At 39.7% G+C, this 21,840-nt stretch overlaps 1 protein-coding gene across 1 annotated transcript; it reads left to right on the top strand.

The window, feature by feature from the left end:
• The first annotated feature begins 6 nt into the window (after positions 1 to 6).
• Positions 7 to 20,153, top strand: sybl1 (synaptobrevin-like 1). The gene is made up of 8 exons (XM_048544987.2): positions 7 to 117; positions 1,197 to 1,349; positions 4,232 to 4,289; positions 4,695 to 4,832; positions 6,270 to 6,360; positions 8,932 to 8,999; positions 10,517 to 10,609; positions 19,158 to 20,153. The coding sequence occupies exons 2-8, from the start codon at positions 1,204 to 1,206 to the stop codon at positions 19,224 to 19,226; spliced, it is 663 nt and encodes a 220-aa protein (XP_048400944.1). The 5' UTR covers positions 7 to 117; positions 1,197 to 1,203; the 3' UTR covers positions 19,227 to 20,153.
• The last annotated feature ends 1,687 nt before the right edge of the window (positions 20,154 to 21,840 follow it).

Raw genomic sequence — 21,840 nt, 5'->3', positions numbered from 1 at the left:
GGAGGCTGGCCGTGTCGACCTGTGCGTGCGCGTGGCAAAGGTATCACCTGACCGGAAGTGTGTGGAAAGGGTGAAGCTTGAGGATAAGGCCCCGGAGTGGAGGAAGCTCAGGGAAGGGTATGGGACAGTTTTTGTTTAATTGTTGCTGTCATTAGGACGTTAGTCGAGCTCGCCCAGAGTTTGTGGATGCTGTTTGTTTTTATGGTGAAGACATGTAACGTCGTAGTGTGGAGCTTTCAGTTTGGGGAATGTTTACCTAGGGAAAGGGCTCAGGTGTCACTGGTGTTTTGATGAGCTGCAGGTGGAGAACTTCAGCTGTGGGCTGTGTTGGGTCGCATCGCTTCTTCCGTTTGTTGTAAGACCCGTACTTGAGTATCTAACGTTTACTGCGAAGCGTGAACGGTTGTTGGTGAAGGAAGCTCGAAAGCGAAATTAGTTGGAGGATCAGTTTGAGACGTCTTGCAAAGACTATTTAGAGCTCTAGGCCACAGTTGGTCACCACGCTATTGGAAGGGTGTACTTGCAGAAATGATCCACTGGGATTGAACATTTTGGCCACAAAGACAGAGTCGCTAAACTCAGGTTATTTACTTCTCAGCAGAGAAGGTTGAGGTGTATAAGACTGAGGAGAAAGGACTTGTTCTCCTTGGTGGCTGGGTTAACAAGGAGGTGTAATCTTTAAGGTAAAAAGTAGGAAGTTTAGAAGGGATTTAGAGAAAAGCTTTTTTGACTGTATGGTGGTGGGGATCTGGAATACACTGTCTGGGATGGCAGTTGAGGTGGGGAAATCTCAACTTTTGAAAATGTACTTGGATGAACACCTTGAAGTGTTGTAATATTTAAGTCTATGGGTCTAGTGTAGATGGTAATAGTGTAGTTTTGGCAGTAAAGAGTTAATGGACCAAAGGGCCTCTTCTGTACTACATGATTCTATGAAGTAAGGTGAACATTCATTTCAATCCTATTTCCAGGCTAGCATTAAAATTGATTCTAAGCAAAGCACTATGACTTTAAAACTTTCTTGTCTGGCTGGCTTGTTCCTTAATCTGTAACTGTGATCCTGCTTTTCTCATTATGATGTCTTGTACTTTTCAGTATGGAGTAAATAGTGTGTTCATAGTGGGAGTATTTATCTTGTTGTAATCTAGTGATTTGAAAGTTGTGATGTACATTTGTATTTTGTATCACCTTTTCAGAGGAGCCATGGCTATCTTGTTTGCAGTAGTTGCAAGAGGCACTACCATCCTGGCAAAGAATGCCTGGTGTGGAGGGAATTTTTTGGAAGTGACTGAACAGATACTATCAAAAATACCATCAGAAAATAATAAACTGACTTATTCTCATGGAAAGTAAGTCCCGAGATCTTTGAGCTGAGAATTTTGTAACTGCTGCTTTCACATGCTGAGAAGTTTTGTTTTGGCATATTTTGAGTTAAAAGCAGAAGCGTCATTTCTCTATGAGTGATATCATGCATGTATGGAAAAGTTGTTCTGGTAATGAACCATTCTTTCTTACATTTATTGGACATTCTGTAGAATAAACATTCACAAGGAAGTTCCTGTAATCTAACACCATTGTGATCCTAGACTAGGGTCCTTCCCCCACCCCCTCTTCCCCCTGCACCTTCCCTGTTATTTTATGGTTAATGAGATTGATCATGTTTTTGTGTCTATACTCTTTGGAAAATAGAGTTTAATGGAATGACTTACTGCCACACAGCCAACAATATGCTGAAATTTGAATACTTGCCCATTTTTGGCAAGATCACCAGATTAATGGGATGACAGGATTGTCATGAAAGATTGAGGAAACTTGGTTTGTGTTCTCTAGAACTTTGGAAATGCAAGAAGTGACCCTTTTGAAACCTATACAAGTCATAAAATGTGACAATGTAGATATAAATAGGGCACCTCCTCTGTGACCTTAGACCCAGGGACAGATCTCCGGCTAAGGAGCACAGCATTTTAAGACTGTGATAAGGAGGAAAATCTTCAAATGAAAGGCATGAGTCTTTTTAGAATTCTCTACTGTAGAGGATTGTGGAAGCTCAATCATAGTGCAGGTTGAACTCAAAATATGTCACTTAAGGGACATTGTGATAGTGGGAAAAGAACTGGCACTGAGATGATTGATCACCTAGGATGGTGAAATAGCTCTGTGCTGAATGGCTCACCCCTTTTCCTGGGTCAAACTAGTTGGGTTACTTATGGATGGAGAGTAAACTTGTTTTAACTCTGTATTTTAACAGTTTCTGTAAAAGAGAGACTTGTCATTGTAGTGCTAATAGGATTTTTCCATTTCTAATTTCAGCTTATCTATGGCTGCCATGTTGCTGCTGACTTTAACTGCATTTATATAATGAACCCAAATTTAATTTTGCATAGGCATTTGCTTGGAGAGATGTCCATCCACATCATCAGAGCTAAATTTTAACTCGTTTAATGTATTCAAAGTTCAAGTTTTTAAACTATAAAAGGCATCAAGGGGTATGAGAGAAGGTGGGCATCTCCAGAGATTAAAGGATCAGCTATGATGTTAAAAAGCAGAGCAGACTTGAAGGGCCAAATGACTGCCAGCTCCTGATTTGTACTTAAATCAGATGGAAGAATACAGAGACAATGCATTGACAATGGCACTGCTAAACCACATTTTAAGCCTGTAAATTTTGCTTTAAAATGCCTTGAATGCCCTATGCCTTGGTGAGATAAAATGTTAATTGTTAATGTGCAATTGCTAATCTGTAACACTGTTTGGATTCAGTAAGTGGAATCTAGATAGGTTTGAGCAAGACTGCTTGTATTGTATGTTGATTTTGTTTGAGAGTTTTGCCTTTTGTAGGTGTAGTGTTACGTAATCTGTTTATGTCACAACTTTGTACCCTACTCCTTCCAAGCTTACAACTGGAATGTAACTAAGGTCACAGTTGTCTTGTTTAGAAAATTATCTGCTTTATTTTCGCTTTGCCTGTACCTTGCATCACCTGATCAATTCTTTTCAAATACAGATCTCATTAACCACATCCACTTAGCACAAACTTCATTTACAGCAGTTCGGAGTCTGCAGTCTTCTGTATTAAATTTGACAAATTCATTGGACACTGTCCTCCTCCAGTGGCTCAACTGGTGCACCTGTTTACAAATCTCTACGTCTCTCAAGCTATTTGGATATTCTTCAGTCAGATGTCCAGGTGTATGTACACTGCCTCCGAGTCTGGAGTGGTTTTTGTTTCCTGACTCACTCCATTAGAATTTTGTGTAGTTAGTGTACCTTTTCAAAATTTCCAAACCCTATCTCTTTTTGCATGTTCAGCTTCCTAACTTTTTATTTGACGTGCTTTGTAAGTCATTTTTATGAATGATATTACATGTGCCTATAAAAGCTTCTGCCATTGTTGAATCCCCTACCGTCCATATTCTCAGGGCTGCCATTTATAAAAGGCTGAACTGCACCAGCTATCTTAAAAACTGCTGCTACAAGAGCAGGTAAAAGGCCAGGAGTGAGTAATTCATCTCCAGTTCCCCAAAGTGTATGCATCATCTACAAGGGTCGAATCAGGACTGTGAAGAAATACATTCCATTTGCCTGAACAAGTGCAACTCCAACAATACTTTAAGCTTAACGCCATTCAGCACAAAGTAGCTCACTTGATTGATGGCATCCCATCTAACACCTTCAATGTTTACTCCTTCCACTACTGCACAGTGACAGCAATATGTGCTATATACAGTACACACTGCAACAACTCACCAAGGCTCCGTTAGTGACTTCTGCCAACTTGAAGGACAAAGGCAGCAGGTGGATGGGGACACCACTGACTGCAAATTCTCTTCCAGGTCTCTCATTATCTGGATTTGAAACTATTTTGCCATTTTTTTTCTGACCATGGGTCAAAAATCCTGGAAGTCCCTTCCCAACAACAATGAGGGTACCTACACCAAATGGCTGCAGATGTTCAGGAAAACAACTCAACATTTTCTGAAGGGTAACTAATTTTGACCCAACCAATGACCTCCACATTCTGTTTTAAGTGTTTTTTTAAAAAATATTATTGTTCAACTCATGTTAGCTAATAATCATAAATAGCCAAATAGTTGTGGAAAAATATATTTTTTATCTTCATGTACACTGCAAGTGGCTAGTGACCAAACATATTGATAAATTAATAACAACAAACTATTCAACTTAACCAGCTTTTGCATATTAACCAATTTCTCCTTGCGTTTTTTTTCAGTTACTTATTCCATTATATTTGCCAAGAGAGAATAATATACTTGTGTATCACAGATGACGTAAGTATGAAATCTAAACAAGTAACCTTTTGGGGATTAGCAGCATGTATTTAAACGTGGTATAGAGATTTAGAGCCAGTAGCGAGTGCTGTTTGCACGATTAATTTATGTTTTTTAATGAGCAGATTTGTTATTTTTTAAACTGCTTTGACAACTTTCCTTGTACAATGTAAGAATGTACTGTAATTCAGATCTCCTAGATTTTAATCTCTAGGTATTTCAAGTCTCCTGACTGATTTGTAGTGGTAATGTTAAGAGAAAAAATGGGTTGACCTTCAATTGTGCCCCAGGAAAGGAACATGTTGACAATTGTTCTTGTTGTCTGTTTGCATATATACGATCCTTTGAAACTTAAACGACGTTCTGTCATCTCAAATGGCAATGTTGTTCCTTTTAACACTTTAGGATTTTGAGCGATCAAGAGCATTTACTTTTCTAAATGAAATAAAGAAAAGATTTCAAACTACATATGGATCAAGGGCACAGACAGCATTGCCTTATGCAATGAACAGTGAATTCTCCAGTGTGTTGGCTGCACAAATGGTGAGTGCAGTCTCTAACTGTAAATGATGCATTAGTAACAGAACAGACAGTTGTTTCAAATGAGAAACAACTGTGATTGAAAGGCTAGATATACTTTGTGCTTTAATTAAAACAAAAATTATGAGAAAACAAAGACACTGTTCATATTTGCTGTTTTAACTTTCTTTCATCCTGTTGTGCGCAACTTTGTCTCACTACTCTGACGGAGACTTTTTTGATTGCTTTGTGTATGTCAATTCAGTCAGTATCTCTCTACCACTATTCCTCAACTTTTAATAAATAACGTGTTTGTAGTTTAGTACAGAATAAAATGTTCTGTAAATCTTTATCTCCCTGCCCTCCCCTCAACAGAATATATCTGTTGAGAAGCTAGTAGTTAGATCTGTGATCTGAAGTTTGATATCACCTTGCCTAAGAATGGTGTTTAAAGTCAACATTCAAAAAAGCACTTGGCTATATTGACCAGAAGGTTACAAGTTCCATTTTTGTCTTAAGTTAGCTGATCCCAGCTAAGGCAGCTGTTAAAGATCTGTGGATACATCCAGGACATCTGAAAAGGGAAATAATGGTCGAGATTCCCAGGCTGTTGAGAGCTATTCATTGATACCACCAGCTCAATCATCGCTAGACTCATTGTTTAGGCTTGCACAAGGCAGATGTGGTCTGAAGACTTCCTGGCTCTGTATAACTGCACACGTGTATGTGCAGTCAGGAGAAAGTGTAAAGAGAATTATAGCTACTTTGTCCTGAATGTGTTGCCTTAAATTAAAGTGCAATACCTTGTCATTACTTTTATATGACATTTCTTGATCAGATATTTTCATAAAAGTCATCCTATGTGTTCATTTTATAAAAGGGTGTCAAACTAGGGAAGGTGAGGACTTTGAGTAATTAGATATAAACAAGGAAGAGTTGAGAGGGGAAAAAATATGGCATTAACTCTGGGGCAAAAGTGCTTATAATTTCAAATGTATGCTGTCCAGTTTGGCTTCTCAATAACAGACTGTTGACTCTTGTGGTCTCTACTTCAAGTTTGCTTTGTTCAAGCAAATGGTTTCGATTGAAGACACGAACTCTGAAGTTGTGAATCAATCCCATAGTGTATTTATTATTACCTCAATGAAATCATTAATTTTAACAAAATTACAGAATATAGAGTTGAAAAACCCTTTACGTTTGTTACCATTTTAATATTTCTGATTACCTTGTGTGCATCCAGCACTTAGTATAAATTCATACATAATCTCAAATAATTGTAAGAAACTTCCTTGAGCCTATGAAGATGATAAGGAAATTCTAGATTGGCAGTTATTCAGCATTGCTTTCCATGCAACTGGATATCTGAATAAGTAGCTTGAATGTAGACCTGCATAGATGTTGTGTGCATTTGCCCTTTTTTCCAAAATAGAGAATATTGAACTTGTCACATGATTTCAGAAACACTTGTCAGAAAACAAGAACTCTGATCGTGTTCTGGAGACGCAAGCACAGGTTGATGAGTTGAAAGGAATCATGGTCCGAAATATTGGTATGTATAAAAATGTCAATATGTGTAACTTTAGAAAATCTAGTTTGACGTCGTTCTCTTGGCCTTACTAATTTTTACCTAGCTGCTAAGTTTTGTGATAACTGTGTATTGAAATACACCAGTACCTCTGCCCTGAGGGGCCTGTATAAATTGTGAATTTACACCCTAGAAAATATTGATCTACAGTACAATATTAGTCACATTGCATTGCTTGACTGGCTTAGTTGCTTCAGTTTTTGTACTATTTTATGATTTCAGCATTGATTGTGAATCTGTTAAATCAAAATCCTCGTTCCCTATTCACACCAATGTGTTTTGGATTTAGTCAAATAAGATATAAATGATGGGAACACTTAGTGGTTCAGGCAGTAGCTCTGCAGAAAGGAACATGTCAAATCAATGACATTTCATCAGTTAAACCTGAAATTTTAACCCTCCAGATGCATCTTGACTTTGCTAGAAATGACATTATTTCAGATTTACAACATCTGCAATATTTTGCTTTTAATTTAATTCTCAGTACTTTTATTCATGTTTCTCTAAAACTGGGCTGTAGGGTGCGGTGAATATTTATGATTGCAGAAATAAGTGGTTAGTGCAAAATGTAGTAGTATATTTGAGGTTGACATCTACCATCAGAGTTGGCTCTGTCTGTTATGAGCAATTCTAAAATACCCTTCAGAGTCCTGACCTTTTTAGTCTATTATCCTTTTGTGCGTGTCTCTCACAAGGTTCATGACGTCTGTGGATATTTGTAATGTGATAAATTCAGGGAAGTGTGAGCAACCAAGAAAGAGGAACCACTGTAAAACTTCTTTGAGATTTTGTTTTCTGTGTGCTGTAAATCTGACTTGTGCTGTCTTTGCTCTCAATCAAAGCTTGCCTCCCCTGACTTTATCGTGTCTTTCCCTGCACTCAACTCCTGCCATCCCAAACCCCACATCTGTCTCAATGAAAACACCTTAGTGAATGCCCTTATTCATCCTCTCATGAGGCAACCTTATCAATAGAGAGGGGAGGAGATCGTGAGATGGTTAAACAGTTGAGATCAGTCATAGGTGGGACAATTTTGAGAGAGGAAATAAAGGATAAAAGAAAGCTTGGAGAATATTAGATCAGTCTTGTATAATCTGATTATCAACTCAATACTTTGCTACTTTTAATTGCTGTTGCCTCTGCTATGCCTTTCCCTCATCCCCACCAGATTATTTCAATCTTTATTTCTCTGTGCAGTAATCCTCATCTTCACACATTTTATGGCTAGAATTGTCTGCAGTTTTGGCACTTAGCCCTCTCTGTCCTATTCTTTCAGGATCATTCTGAATTGTATATGACTTATTTGTGACATGTGACACTAACTTAAACTTATTTCTGCTATCTCAACACCTTCTGTTTCAGTATCCAATGCAGAGCATTTGGTACTTTCTGTAGTTTGTTCCTCTGCCTAGTCTTCCTTTTCTGCCTGTAATCTTCCAATCGCTTTGCAATTTCCCTTCTATTTTGTTGCCCTTTTTCTCTCATCTCCATTTGTCCATTAAAATTGTTTAATTTGACTTCTGAATAATAATCCTTTTTTAAAACTAGGATGTGCAGAGATTTCACAGGCTTCCTTCCATCTTTGCACAGTTCAATTAGTACGTTATCCCTAACAATGCCTCTGTCACCTAAAGCCCTTGGGTATTAACTAACTCTCGTTGACTCTCCCAAAATACTCTTCCAATCTCTACCAGTGAATTTCTGTCCTGTTTCCACAGTGCCAGAATTTCCCTTTGCGTATTTACCCTCCAACATTTCCACAGCTCTTTAATAATCTGATCCATTATTACTTCCTCCTCCACCCTTCCTGTGTTGCACAACTCCATGGAGCTAAACAACATTCCATTATTACATATTTGAACTCAGCCAGCATCTCCAATACCTTTCCTTTCTACTGTATTCAGGGATGAGTACTTCTAGGCCTTAAGTTCTTTCTATCGATTTCAACTGGTACTCATTCTGTTTGAACAGTGCTGTTTCAAATCCAACCTTTCATCCATAACCACCAAGGCCAATTATTTAAATCTCTGCCAGCTTCATCCACTGCCTCTGTCTAACCTACCTGTGAAATCCTCGTGCATGTTTTGTCATCTCTACATTCCTTTCTCAAGTTCTCCTTGCTGGCTGCCATATTTCTTTCACCCTGCCCAAACCGTGAGCCACAATGTTTCAAAACTGCATAATCACTGCCACACATGAGGCTGTCCATTTACTTGATGTTGCTGTTAAGAAGCATATTCAATTTTGAAGCACTTCTCTTCAAATTCCTCCACAAATTCACAGTACGTTCTTGTCCTGCCTTCTTCAGTGGTCTCCTGTTATTTCCAGTAATATACAATTGTGTTAAAGGCAAATAGTTAAAATTAATTTTAAACTTAACTTGCAGTATGTTTGCGCAGTATGTATGCCAAGAATTAACATTCGATTGAGCTACAGAATTTCATCTGAAATATATGAACTGATTTCACAAGTGTTCTGAAATTTTGCTTTGATTGCTTTGCAATGTGGCTTCACCGGTCGACTTTCCCAATTTAGATTTGGTAGCACAAAGAGGAGAAAAATTGGAGTTGTTAATCGACAAAACTGAAAATTTAGTGGATTCCGTGAGTACCAAGTGTCTTTCTTACCACTCGCACTGAAATACAAAATGAATTCCAGTATAATTTACCTCAGGTGATGGATGACTTCTTCATAAGCAATGTTACAAGTTCAGAGGTGGAGGAGAGATTTATGTATAATATTCAGTAATGTCTTTTGAAGCCTCTTAAAAGTTTTAAATGTGCGTTAGTTTTCCACCATGACCACAAGTCTTTCCTCAGACTCTGGGGAAAGCCTGCAGTAAGATATGAATGAGGAACAAGAGTAAGCCATTTGGCCCTTCAAGGCTATTCCACCATTCAGTAAAACCATGATTAATCAGGTTTTAACCTAAATTCTACATTTTCTGCATATCTTGAAAAACCTTAGATCACCCCAAGGGGATGTATCTGCCTTTGCCTTTAAAAAGTATTGAAAGATTCTGAAACATTTCCTTTTTCGGAATGGAATTCCAAAGCAACTCAGACTTGAAGGGTGAGAAAGAACTGTTTCCTTGTCTGTTTTAAATATCTCCTATTTGTAAACTCTGACCCATAATTATAGATTTTCCTGCAAGAGGAAACATGCTTTTAACCTACACTCAGTCATCACCCCCAGGATCTTGTATATTTCAGTTAGGTAATTTCTTCTCACTCTTAATTCCAGAGCGCACAAGCCTATCCTTTCCTCATAAGCAATCACCTTAATCCAGGTATTAGTCTGATAATCCTTCTGAGCTCCTTCCAATACGCAAATATATGCAATATTTTTTCTTATTACCCATTGATTTGAAATGCTGGAATTTAGTTTGTGTTGGAATTGTGGGTTATTAAGTTAGAAAAGTGAGACTGCAAGTATATCTGCTCTTAATACATTATTTTTGTCATGCCTTGAGTTTTGTCTTTCTCCTTTCATATCTGCTGCTGCTGCTTTGTTAGAATTGCCACCTCAAATCACAAGATTCTAGCTCAAATTCCACTCCGAGGCTTGAGTACAAAAATCAAACCTGAAGCTTCTGTGCAATGCTAATGGAGTACGGCAGTGTTAGAAAGAGGTGCTGTCTTTGGGTGAGATGTTAAACCAAGGCTTCATCTCCCTGCTTGAGGGGATGTAAATGATCCCGTGGCATTTTCTGCCGAAAACCAAAACATTCCTCCCTGGTTTCCTGGCCAATTTTTAATCCAGCTTAATATCACGAAACAGTAGCAACACTTGCTATTTGTGGGAGGTTAACATGTTCCTATTGGCTAATTTTCCTTCGTTACAACAATGGGTACTTCTTTGCCTTTAAAGTGCCTTAACCACCTGGTAAGCATAAAAGGTGGTTTTCTCATGCGAGTATTTTGTTTTTAACATGCCCACTTATTATGGTGCTTGCTCTGGTTTTGCAAGCAGCCAAGGTAAAAAGCAGTGACTGAAGAACCTTTCCAACCTACTCCTGCCTCATGCTTGCCTTAAATTCTCTACCATCACAACATTCGTGTTCCTTTTTTTTCAATTCTGTTTGGAATCAAAAATCAAATATGTGTATTTATTTTTGTAGTCGGTAACGTTTAAAACCACCAGTAGAAACCTGGCCAGAGCGATGTGTATGAAAAACCTCAAGTTGACCATAATTATTGCCATCGTAGTAATTGTAAGTATATTTCTCTGTTCATAATGTAGCTGGTTGGGGGATAGAAAAACATATTAATGAACACGCTGATTGGACAGTGCTTCCCTGCTCTGAAATTCCTTAGTACAAAATGTCCTATTTAGAGTCCTGCATGTGATGTTTGGAGAGTTGGATGTTAAAATAGCAGCTTAGCTGCATTGCAAAACTGGTAATGCTTTGTTCTACTTTGTAACTGACAAAGGATTTTGACCCTGTTACAGCGAAGAATCTAGTATGGTTCCAAGTGACAATAAGAACTGGCCCTAGAGGGAGCTTCTGGGGATGCTATTCCCATGTATCTGCTGCACTTTTCTAGTAGAGGTTGCAAGTTTGGAAGGTGGTGTCTTGGAAGGCTTGGTGTCTTGTTGCACTGTACCCTTAGGTGACATGCAAGCCACAGTGTTTATTTGACTTATCCAGTTCAGCTTCTGGTCACTGTAAATCTTAGGATTTTGATAGTGGCAATTGAGCAATGGGAATGCTCTTTGAATGAATGTGATGGGCTGGTGACCAGATTCTCACTCTCCGTCTCCATCTCCCTGCGGTCATTGCCCAGCACTAAAGTGGTGCTGATTTGACCTGCCCTGCAAGTAACATCAAGCCTCAGATTTTTGCAGTATCTGAGCACAGATTGTTTCACTGTCTGAGCTGTTGCAAATGTCATTGTGCGCTCATCATTGCCATTTCTGGCCTTCTAATGTCGTTGAGGAAGAGACTTTTTTTAAAAAAAAAACATCCTCTGAGGCAAGAAAATTTTTCTGTCTAAAATATACTACCGCTTACTTTTTTGAACAGTAACCCCTAGTTGAGTTCTCCCATAAGTTGAAATGCCCTTTCAACATCCAATTTGTTAAGACCCTCGGATCTTGTTTCAATCAAATCACCGTTTACTCTTCTGAATTCGAACAAACGAGCCTAGCCTATCTGATTTTTTTTTCTGATTAACCCCCCCCCCCCCCCCCCGCCTGCCATTCCAAATATTGGTCTCCTAACCTTTCTCTGACTTACTTTCATTGCATTTAAATCTTCATCAAATACCTACAGTGTGGAAACCGGCCCTTCAGCCCAACAAATCCACACTAACCCTCCTAATAGCACCCCCCCCCCCTCAAAAAGACCCATTCCTCCTACCCTTTCCCTATAATCCTGAATTTCTAAGGCTAATACACCTCATCTACACATTTCTGAATACTTTACTTTTTTTTTAGTATGGCCAATCCACCTAACATGCACATCTTTGGAGGAAACTGGAATGCCTGGCGGAAACCCACACAGACACAAGGAGAACACACTCCAGAGAGACAGTTGCCTGAGGTTGGAATTAAATCCAGGTCCTTGGCACTGAGGCAGCAGTGCTAACCACTGAGCCACCGTGCTGATTTCTTTAAATAAGGAGACCACTACTCTACACAATACTCCAGATGTGGTCTCACTGGTGCCCTAAGATAACTGAAGTAAAACATCTGACCATTTTTGTACAGTCAGTCCCCCTCACACTATTTTTTTGTTACTTTCTAATCTCTTGCTGTGCATATTAACCTTTCACTTTGTGCTGTAGGATACCCAGTTAGCTCTATAACACTCAGCTCTGCAATCTCTCATTATTTAAATAATATGGTGCTCCTTTTATTCTTGGCAAGTTGTACAATTTCACATTTTCCCATGCCATATTCTATTTGCCTGATCTTTGTCCATTCAAGGGCACTGCAAATGTGTGTCCTCAAACTAAGTTAACTTGATGACAAAGAAAGAAGGTAAAGCACCATACCTTCAGTCTATCTTCTTCCAAGACATTTGTATAAATTGCAAATGGTTGAAGGCCCAACATTTGATCCCTGTGGCACAGTTCTCATTACAGTTTTACCGTGTAGAAAGTGAGGCATTTTGTCAATTGTTTCTTGTTTGTTAGCCAGTCTTTTTATCTGTATCAATACTATACATCCTACTATACATCAATCCTATACATCCCCATAAGTGAAAGCCCTGAGCTTTCACTTTCCATTATATCCCTTTAAGGTGATACCTTATCAAATACCTTCTGGAAATCTAAGCACATCCACGTGCCCCCTTTGCCCACAGCACATTACTACTTGGAAAAAAATGAATTGGGACGTAGAATCAGTGAACAAAAGGCCCCCTTACCATCAAGTCTGCACTGACACGAAAAACACCTGACCTTCAACTTAATTCTACTTAACTTGTACCCTAGAATGTTATGACATGCCAAGTGGTCTCCAGATCCTTTTTTAAAGGATGAGGTAGCTTGCCTCTACCAACCTTCTAGGCAGCAGAATCTAAACTGTTACCACCCTTTTACTCAAAAAGGTTTTTGCACATGCACATGCTCCTGCCCCCTCACCTTGAACCTGTGTCCCCTGGTGAGTGACGTTACAACTAAGTGGAACCGCTGCTCCTTATCCACTTTGTCCATACCCCTTTATAATCTTGTACACCTCAATCAGATTGCCCCTCAGTCTTCTCTGCTCCAGTGAAAACACCCCAAGTCCATTTTAGTACTATTTGCCTGTTTTGGCCTGTATCCACGCGAACCTTACCTATTCATGTACCTGTCCCAGATGTCTTTTAAAAGTTGTAACTGTACTGGCATCTACCACTTGCCCTGGCAGTTTATTCTGCATATGAATCACCCTCTGTGCAAAAGGGTTGCCCCTTAACTACCTTTTTTAAATCTTTCTCTTCTAACCTTTTAAAAAGTACGCCCTGTAGTTTGAACTCACCCACCCTAAGGAAAAGACCATTGCTACTCACCTTATCTATGCTCCTCCTGATTTTATAAACCCTGCTAAAGTCCCCAGCTTCTCCTTATAACTCAACCCTCCAATCCTGTTAACATCCTTTAAATCTTTTCTGCACTCTTTCCAATTTAATATCCTTGCTATAACAGGGTAACCAGAATTGTGCACTCTACTCCCCAGGCAGCATCCTGATGGATCTCCTTTGCACCCCTTCCTGTGCTATCACATCCTTACTGTAATGTGGCAAGCAGTACCCTAGCTGTGCGCTCTCTCAAGGTCTACAGAACTCCACCATGATTTCACTCTTCTTCCAATCCGTGCCATGATCGACAAAGGCAGGTGTTGACAATGTCTCTTTCACCATCCAACTAACATGCTGTTTCTGCCTTGATCTTTGGGCAAACACACCAAGGTCCCTTTGTTCCACACAACTTCCTAATGTCATGCCATTTGTTGAATATTTCCTTGTTAAATGACTCCTTTGAAAGTTTATCACCTCACTTTTCAGTGTTTAAATTCAATCTGCCACTTACCTGTCTATTTGATCATTCTGTTTTATGTCAAGAGCTCACCCTCACAGTTAATCACCCAGTCTTTGTCATCTGCAAATTTATTAATCCAACCCTCCACACAGACTTGTCAGTTATATAAACGATGAATAATAAGGGATCCAAATAGATCCCTGTGGTACGCTACTGGACACTGGCTTCCAGTCACTAAAGCAACCTTCTGTCATCACCTTTTATCTCCTACAACTGAGCCAATTGTGAATCCACTTTATTAAATTGCCCTGTATCCCCTATGCATTTGCCTTCCTGAAGATCTCCAATGTGGGATCTGTTAAGACTTTGCTGAAGTCCATATAAACTACATCAACCGTGCACTTTATTGTCATCTCAAACGGCCAGTCAAATCTGTTAGGCATGACCATCACCTTATGATGCCATGCATTCTATTCCTGACCAAGCCTGCCTGCCTTCAGAAATTTCACTAGTAGTTTCCCTATCACTGACCTGAAACTTAATGGTCTGTAGTTCTCTGGCTTATCTTTACAACCCTTCTTAAATATTAAACCATATTAACTGTTCTCCAATCCTCTGGCACCTCCACTTTGGTTGGAGAAGAATTAAAATGCAGAGACACTGTCCCAAAAATCTCCTTCTTTACCTGGGGCACTGTTCTTACGGATCTGAAGATTTGTCCATATTTAAGCTTGCCAACACCTCTGATCTTCCCTATGTGAATTTGCTCGAGAACTACTGGGTTCCATACCTTCATCTTCCATCTGTTGGGTGAAGATGGATGTGAATAATTTGGTTAAACGTTCTACCAATATCCTCTGGTTCCACTCACAGTTTGCCCCCTTGGCCCCTGGTCATTCGTGTTCCTATTGATATAGAACGTCTCAGGATTTTTCCCTACTGCTTTCTCGTATTCCCTCTTTATTTTTATAATTGCTTTCTTAAGCTCTGCCTTAATTTCTGTATTCCGCTAATGCCTCTACTGATTTAGTTCCCTTGTACCTGCTGCTGAAAGCCACCTTTTCTTTCTCATCGTATCCTGAATTATATCTGGTTATCCATGGTTCTGTGAGCTAATTAATCTTTCACCACTCTTAAGAGAACATGTTAGAAATGTGTACTCTCCCCAGTTACCTTTTTTAAATGTCCGCTATGGCCCTTCTGTAGATTTTTCCCTACCAGTAGCTGCTCCCAGTCTTGGCCAACCCTGCTTTGTTTTACTAAAATCCACACTCTCCTAAGCCAAACCTTTTTTCAACTTGTCTGTTTCTTCGTGCATAATAAGCTTAAATTGAACCACGTTGTGATTTCTAACACTAAACTGCTCCACCACCACTTCAACCACCTGCCCAGCTTCATCCTTACAACTACCCCATCCCTTGTTGACCGTCTACATATTGGTCTAAAAGGTTGCCCTGTACATATTTAAAGAAATCCTTTCCATCCAAGTTCTTAACAATGTCCCACTTAATGTTGGGTAAGTTGAAATCATGTTTGATAATTAACCTTTTGGTGTTGTTTATACACCCCTCTGAATTGTGCACAAATTAGCGCCTTGATTTCCTGCTAATGGGGGTGGGGTGAGGGGTTACTTGATAAACACCTACAACTGGCTGCCCTTTCTTTTTAATGCTCAACCACAACCCATAAAGCTTCAGTTGATGACTGCCCTCCAAGGTATCATTTCTTTATGCGCTAACTGACTCCTTAACTAAAAATGCAATGGCACCTCCTCTTTTATCCCTTCCTTTGTCTAACCTGAAGATTCTACAGCCCTGAATATTGAGTTGCTAATCCTGCCCTTCTTTCAACACCATGTCTGTCTTGCTACTATATCACACTTCAATGTGTCAAGCGTTGCCCTTGACTCATCCACTTAACCTGGGATACTTCTTACCTTAAAGACCATCCAGCTTTTCTTAACTCTCTTAAATTAATACAGCTGCACTCCCTCTGACTTGATTGTTTTGCTGTATGAATATTTGTCCTTATTTAGCTAACACACTGCCCCTTCCCCCTGCTTAATGAGTTTAAACTCCTTCTAACAGCACAAGCAAACTCTCCTGCTAGGATGTTTGCCCCACTCTTGTTCATCTGCAGACTATCCTGTTTGTTCAGGTCTTATCTTCCCCAGCAACAGTCCCAGACGGACAAGTCAAGGAGATGGGATGAGGTTGGTAGGTAGGAAATGGAGGTGCGGCTTGAGGTGGGAGGAAGGGATAGGTGAGAGGAAGAACAGATTAAGGAGGTGGGGACAGGCTGGGCTGGTTTTGGGATGCAGTGGGGGAAGGGGAGATTTTGAAGCTGGTGAAGTCCACGCTGATACCATTGGGCTGCAGGGTTCCCAAGTGGAATATGAGTTGCTGTTCCTGCAACCTTTGGGTGGCATCGTTGTGGCACTGCAGGAAGTCCATGATGGACATGTCGTCTAAGGAATGGGAGGGGGAGTTAAAATGGTTCGTGACTGGGAGATGCAGTTGTTTATTGCGAACCGAGCGGAGGTGTTCTGCAAAGCAGTCCCCAAGCCTCCGCTTGGTTTCCCCAATGTAGAGGGAGCCACACCGGGTACAGTGGATGCAGTATACCACATTGGCAGATGTGCAGGTGAACATCTGCTTAATGTGGAAAGTCATCTTGTGGCCTGGGATGGGGGTGAGGGAGGTGTGGGGGGCAAGTGTAGCACTTCGTGCGGTTGCAGGGGAAGGTGCCGGGTGTGGTGGGGTTGGAGGGGAGTGTGGAGCGGACAAGGGAGTCATGGAGAGAGTGGTCTCTACGGAAAGCAGACAAGGGTGGGGCTGGAAAAATGTCTTGGGTGGTGGGGTCGGATTGTAGATGGCGGAAGTGTCGGACGATGATGCGTTGTATCCGGAGGTTGGTAGGGTGGTGTGTGAGAACGAGGGGGATCCTCTTGGGGCACTTGTGGCGGGCTGTGAGGGATACGTTGTGGGAGACGTGGTCAAGGGTGTTCTGGATCACGGTTGGGGCGGCGGGGGAGTTGGTGGTGTAGTTGCGGTCCTTGAATGTGGACATCTGGGATGTGCTGAAGTGGAATGCCTCATCCTGGGAGCAGATGTGGTGGAGGCGGAGGAATTGGGAATAGGGGATGGAATTTTTGCAGGAGGGTGGGTGGGAGGAGGTGCATTCTAGGTAGCTGTGGGAGTCAGTGGGCTTGAAATGGACATTAGTTTCTAGCTGGTTACCAAATAGAATACCGTTTTGAGAGCGGGACCTGGGGTTCCTGAACTACCTGCTATTTCTGTTGGGCTGCTTGGTGGTTACTCATTCCCTTCCTCCTTCAGGTCCCTTCCTCTGCAGTGTGACCACCTCCCTAAACTTGATATCCACAATTGTCTCAGATTCATGGATGCTCCACAGTGTGTCTAGCCATCATTCCAGCTCTAAAACTCAAGTTTCCAGGAGCTGCAGCTGCACGCTTGCAGCACACATGCTGGAAATGTGCCCGACTTCCCACATAAAACAAGAGCGGCAAACTATGGCTTTGAGCTCTCTTGCCATGACTAAACCACTTAGGCTAAAAACTTCAGTAGACTTTTCTTAAAATAAATAAAACCAAATAAGTACCTACCTTTGCTTAAGCAATGACTTAGAATTTAATAGTTTGGAAATACCCACTTACTCCTCAGTCAACTAATCCTGTGGCCTTGGGTCACTTCCTGAAATGTGATTGCTAGTCTGCTCTGCTCCTGACATCCATGTTCGCCGCTGTGCTGCAACTGCCCCTGTTCCAAATGCATTCAATTCTGCCTCGGCTCCTTAGCCAGTTATGTGGAAACTACATTTGCTTGTCCCCAAGTTTGTTTTACTCTGCTCCTGCTGCATTGCCACTGCTCCTTGTGCTTGGAGTCATTTAACCATTCAGGAAACTGTGACTCTTCCTGATTAACCCACAACTTTAAGTGCCCTGCCTTTCCTGCTTTCTGTCTCCCTGTTTTTTTGAATAAAGGAGTTACATTTGCTACCTTCCAATCTAATGGAACGTTCCCTGGATCTAGAAAATGTAAAATTAAAACCAACCCATCAGCTATTCACTGGCAGTTCTTTAGAATGAAATCCACCACAGCCTTGTCAGTATGCTGTTCCAACAAATTGCCCTGTGCAATTTCTCCAGCCTCCCCCCGTCTCTTCTATATCTGAATTTGCAGATATTTCCACCATATTACCTTTATCTACTATAATGACTGTGTTTTCACTTCATCTGTCATTTTCCTATTCTACCTTTATCAAATTCCCCAAATGCACACTGGATTAGAATCAATGCTCATCTAGGTGTTTTCACAATGTTTGTAGAAACTCCAACCTGTTTCTATTATATTTTTCTCATTCTAAATCTCCTCCCTTTATTAATCTGTCATTCTTGCTGTCTCTTATTCTATACAACCTTCGGCCACATTTTGCAGAATTACATGGTTTCTCTTCAAATTTAATACTATCTTTAACTTTTCTAGTTGACCAAAGATGGTAGATTCTCCCCTTTTTGTTTCCCATCAGAATGTATTTCTTTGGATTCTGAAGTGTTCAATCATAATATTGCTGCTACCTATGGGTGCCTACACTGAGGTGTTAAGATTTGGCAGTCATTTCACTATCTAGGTCTGATACAACTTGCTCCATAGTTGGATCCAGATTGCTTTTGTGTTGGTATTTTTTTTTAGGAACTCACAGGATATGCTGTTCCAATCTAGACTGATTTTTTTTTTTTACTACGTAGATTAAAATGCTCCATGATAAACACGTTTCTGACGAGCTTCAATTATTTCTATTATTGTTTTGCTATTTGAGTTGTGACATCAAAGCCAGAAGTGACTTCCTGTCTTTATCATTGCTTGTCCTTATCTAAACCGCTTCTACATCCTAGTTTCTTGAATTTAGCCCCCGAAATTGGATCAGTACCTTTTTTCTAATACTGACAGCCATCTTTTCCAAACTTGTCCTTCCTAAATGTCATGTACCCTGTCATATTCTGGTCCTAATCTGACATTCTACAGCCATGTCTCTAAAGTGACTAGTAAATCATATTGTTATTTCAATTTACACAATCGGTTCACCTGTTTTTTGTTTTGAATACTGTATATTCAGATTTCACCACTTTCCTATGGACCAGCTTTTCACATGTACTGTTCATCTGTCTCGAAGTGTTGTTAAGTATATTATTTCATGACGGTAATGGGTTGGGTGGAGGAGAACGAAACTTGCAGTGCGAATCTGCTTTGATAGAGAAACTGTCTTTTGCAGGTTGTCATTTACATCATTGTATCAGCAGCGTGTGGTGGTCTCTCATGGCCGACGTGCATCAAGAAATGAGTAAGAGCTGGAAGGAAAGGTGGAGCAATCTTGTTTTAACCACTGGTACGCAGATGTCATTGGAGATCTACGTGAAATTCATCTTTTCTGCCTCCAAATACCATGCATTGAAAGGCTGTAGTTTCTGCTTGCCTTATATTTGACATTTTTTATACTTTTCCTATTAACTGAAGGAGTTACTGCAACTGAAATAAAAATCCATATTTTATTGTGTTCAGTTGTTGAGAAATAATTGTTCTAAAATTTTTAAAATTAATATAGTGCATTACTTTGACTTGAATCAACCTGTTGAGCACTTTCTAAAATGGTGCGCAGAAGACCAATGAGAAGCGCGACATCAGTTGTGATTGCCTTTCTTTTCTCTGGTGCCGTCCCTCCCTACCCCAGTTAAATGAGAATGATGCAACATCCTGACTTGTCTGAGTGGAAACAAATCATACCAGTCCTTCCTCCAAATCATCCAAGGGAGTTGACGATCTATTCTTCTCAAACAAATTGGGGAACTGTAATGCTAACTAGCGCTCTTTCACATTTTGGAAGGTGTTTGAAGTGTTGCATATCTCTAGAATTGAGGCATGGTGTTAATCAAAATGATGTTTGAATGGACACTGTAGTAATGGGAATCCTTACTGGACCAATGTAAAAATGTAAATATGTTTCTTATGTCAGTCGTGTAGCCAGTATTTATATATGGTACATCCCAGCAAATATACCATAGCAACGTGGTACAAGTGATTGGGTACCCAAATGGTTACTAATAATGCTGCTGTATGTAGAGCTTTTGTTTGCCAAATCTGTACATTTTTTTTATGGTTCACATTGAATGTGTTGGTACAGCTTTGATCTCTTTGCAGGCAGAATAAGAGTTTCAGTTTAAAGGTTTTGGTTTTCTGTTATAAAAACTGAACAGGCCTTTTTCGGGGGGGGGGGGGGGGGGGGAAACAGCCTTGATGATGTAGTCTCTGTAGACTTCTGGACCCAGAGGCAGCAAACTTTTTAAAATCTTAAACCATGTGTTCCTGTAATTTTGGATTTGTGACTGGAGATTATGCAGGGACTTGTGGTTTTATGATTTTTGTTTTATAGTGGTGGCTGTACACATTCACTTGTACAATTTTTTGGATTTGCATTCTTTTCAAGAAAAGCAAAGGTCATCCCTCTCATCGTCTCCATGTTTCTGATGTGAACTACTGGGTGATTGTGACTAAGAATGATGATCAGATGCATGGGATATGGATATTTATGAAGCTCAGCTCCGTGAGGTGGAACTTGTATGGTTCTGAGTGAGAATGACTTAGATCATTTCTTTTCAGTTCTGTTCCCTATGCTTATATCGACAATGATGTGGAATCTCATGAGGACTAAGAATGCAAGAAGATCCTTTTTTTAAATGTTTGTTTTGGTTTACTAAATACATGGGTTACTGTTGTGCCAGTTGTTGGGTAAAATGCTGTGCAGAATGGTTCCTATTGATCAATTGGTCCTTGTCAGGGAAAAGAAATGCAGCGTTTGTACTGTTTTTCCATCACTATTGGATTAATAAGAAGGGACAGTTGCATCAAAGTATCAACCTGTGATTATAAATATTAACTCCTAAGAGCTGTTGTTAAATATACATAATGCAACAATATGCAACTAGATTCTCACAGTTGGTGCCAAAACAACACTTTTTTCTCACAAAAATGTTATGCTTGTATTTTAGTTTTTGTTTTAATGGAAAATCTGTTAATGAACCCCCACCTCTAAAGAATCTGCTCAATGGGCTGTCATTTAATGTTACATCTTTGCCTTTTAACAAGCACAAATTTACAGAACGAGGGCTTTGTTTGAGTTAGCATGTAATCTCTGGTGCAAGTATTACTTTAAGATGGTGAAGTATTATCTGTTTTAATCAAGATTTATGCTTTTGTTTCTTTTGGTACTTCTTCCTCATTTTGTATCTTGAATAGTTGTGTAGATTGAAGCAAACCTAGATGTTACTAATTCGAGCTGTAGTTGCATCTCAATCATTTTCTACTGAAATCCCCCACTGTTCACTGTAACATCTTACATGATTGATGGAGTACGGTCTTGCTCATAGAAGATTCATGTGATATAATGGCCTCTAAACTGTACCTGTTCCCCACTTTACTTATCTCCTTTTGAAGGTTATTCAGATCACTGTCCAAGTTTTAAAACTGCATAATTGGAAATGTATTAAAATCAATCTTGCTTGTGATAAAATATTAATCACATTTGTAATATAAATCTTGGCTGTATAAGAAGCTTTTGCTCTTGTACTTTGCATTATATTGAATGGTAGAAATAAATATGTTTAAACAAGTCTATTTGTTTGTTGCATCTTATTTTAATTTGGTACAGCAAGAGAATTTAATATTTGTGGAGCTATAAAGCATATAGCTGTGTGGATTCTGTTTTCCAGTGGTGTTGAGTACAGTCCAATTTGTGCACTTAAATCAGCTTTTGAAATTTTTTTTCACAGTTGCACAATAATAGTTATTAAACTCTTAATTTGGTTAATCATAAATTGGCATCTTTAAATGAAATTTTATGTATTGTCAGACTTCATGGTATGGTTTTCTCTCTAATATTACTTTATATTTTTAATGCAGAA

The sequence above is a fragment of the Stegostoma tigrinum genome, chromosome 15 (assembly GCF_030684315.1).
Source record: "Stegostoma tigrinum isolate sSteTig4 chromosome 15, sSteTig4.hap1, whole genome shotgun sequence".
Classification (NCBI taxonomy): Eukaryota; Metazoa; Chordata; class Chondrichthyes; order Orectolobiformes; family Stegostomatidae; genus Stegostoma; species Stegostoma tigrinum.
This window is presented reverse-complemented; position numbering and strand designations above follow the sequence as displayed.

Bases quoted from the DNA above. Each gene is read 5' to 3' on its own strand.
- sybl1 (XM_048544987.2), top strand. From the start codon at position 1,204: ATGGCTATCTTGTTTGCAGTAGTTGCAAGAGGCACTACCATCCTGGCA. The intron at 1,350-4,231 runs GTAAGTCCCGAG...GTTTTTTTTCAG, and splicing joins CTGACTTATTCTCATGGAAA to TTACTTATTCCATTATATTT. The intron at 10,610-19,157 runs GTAAGTATATTT...TGTCTTTTGCAG, and splicing joins TTATTGCCATCGTAGTAATT to GTTGTCATTTACATCATTGT.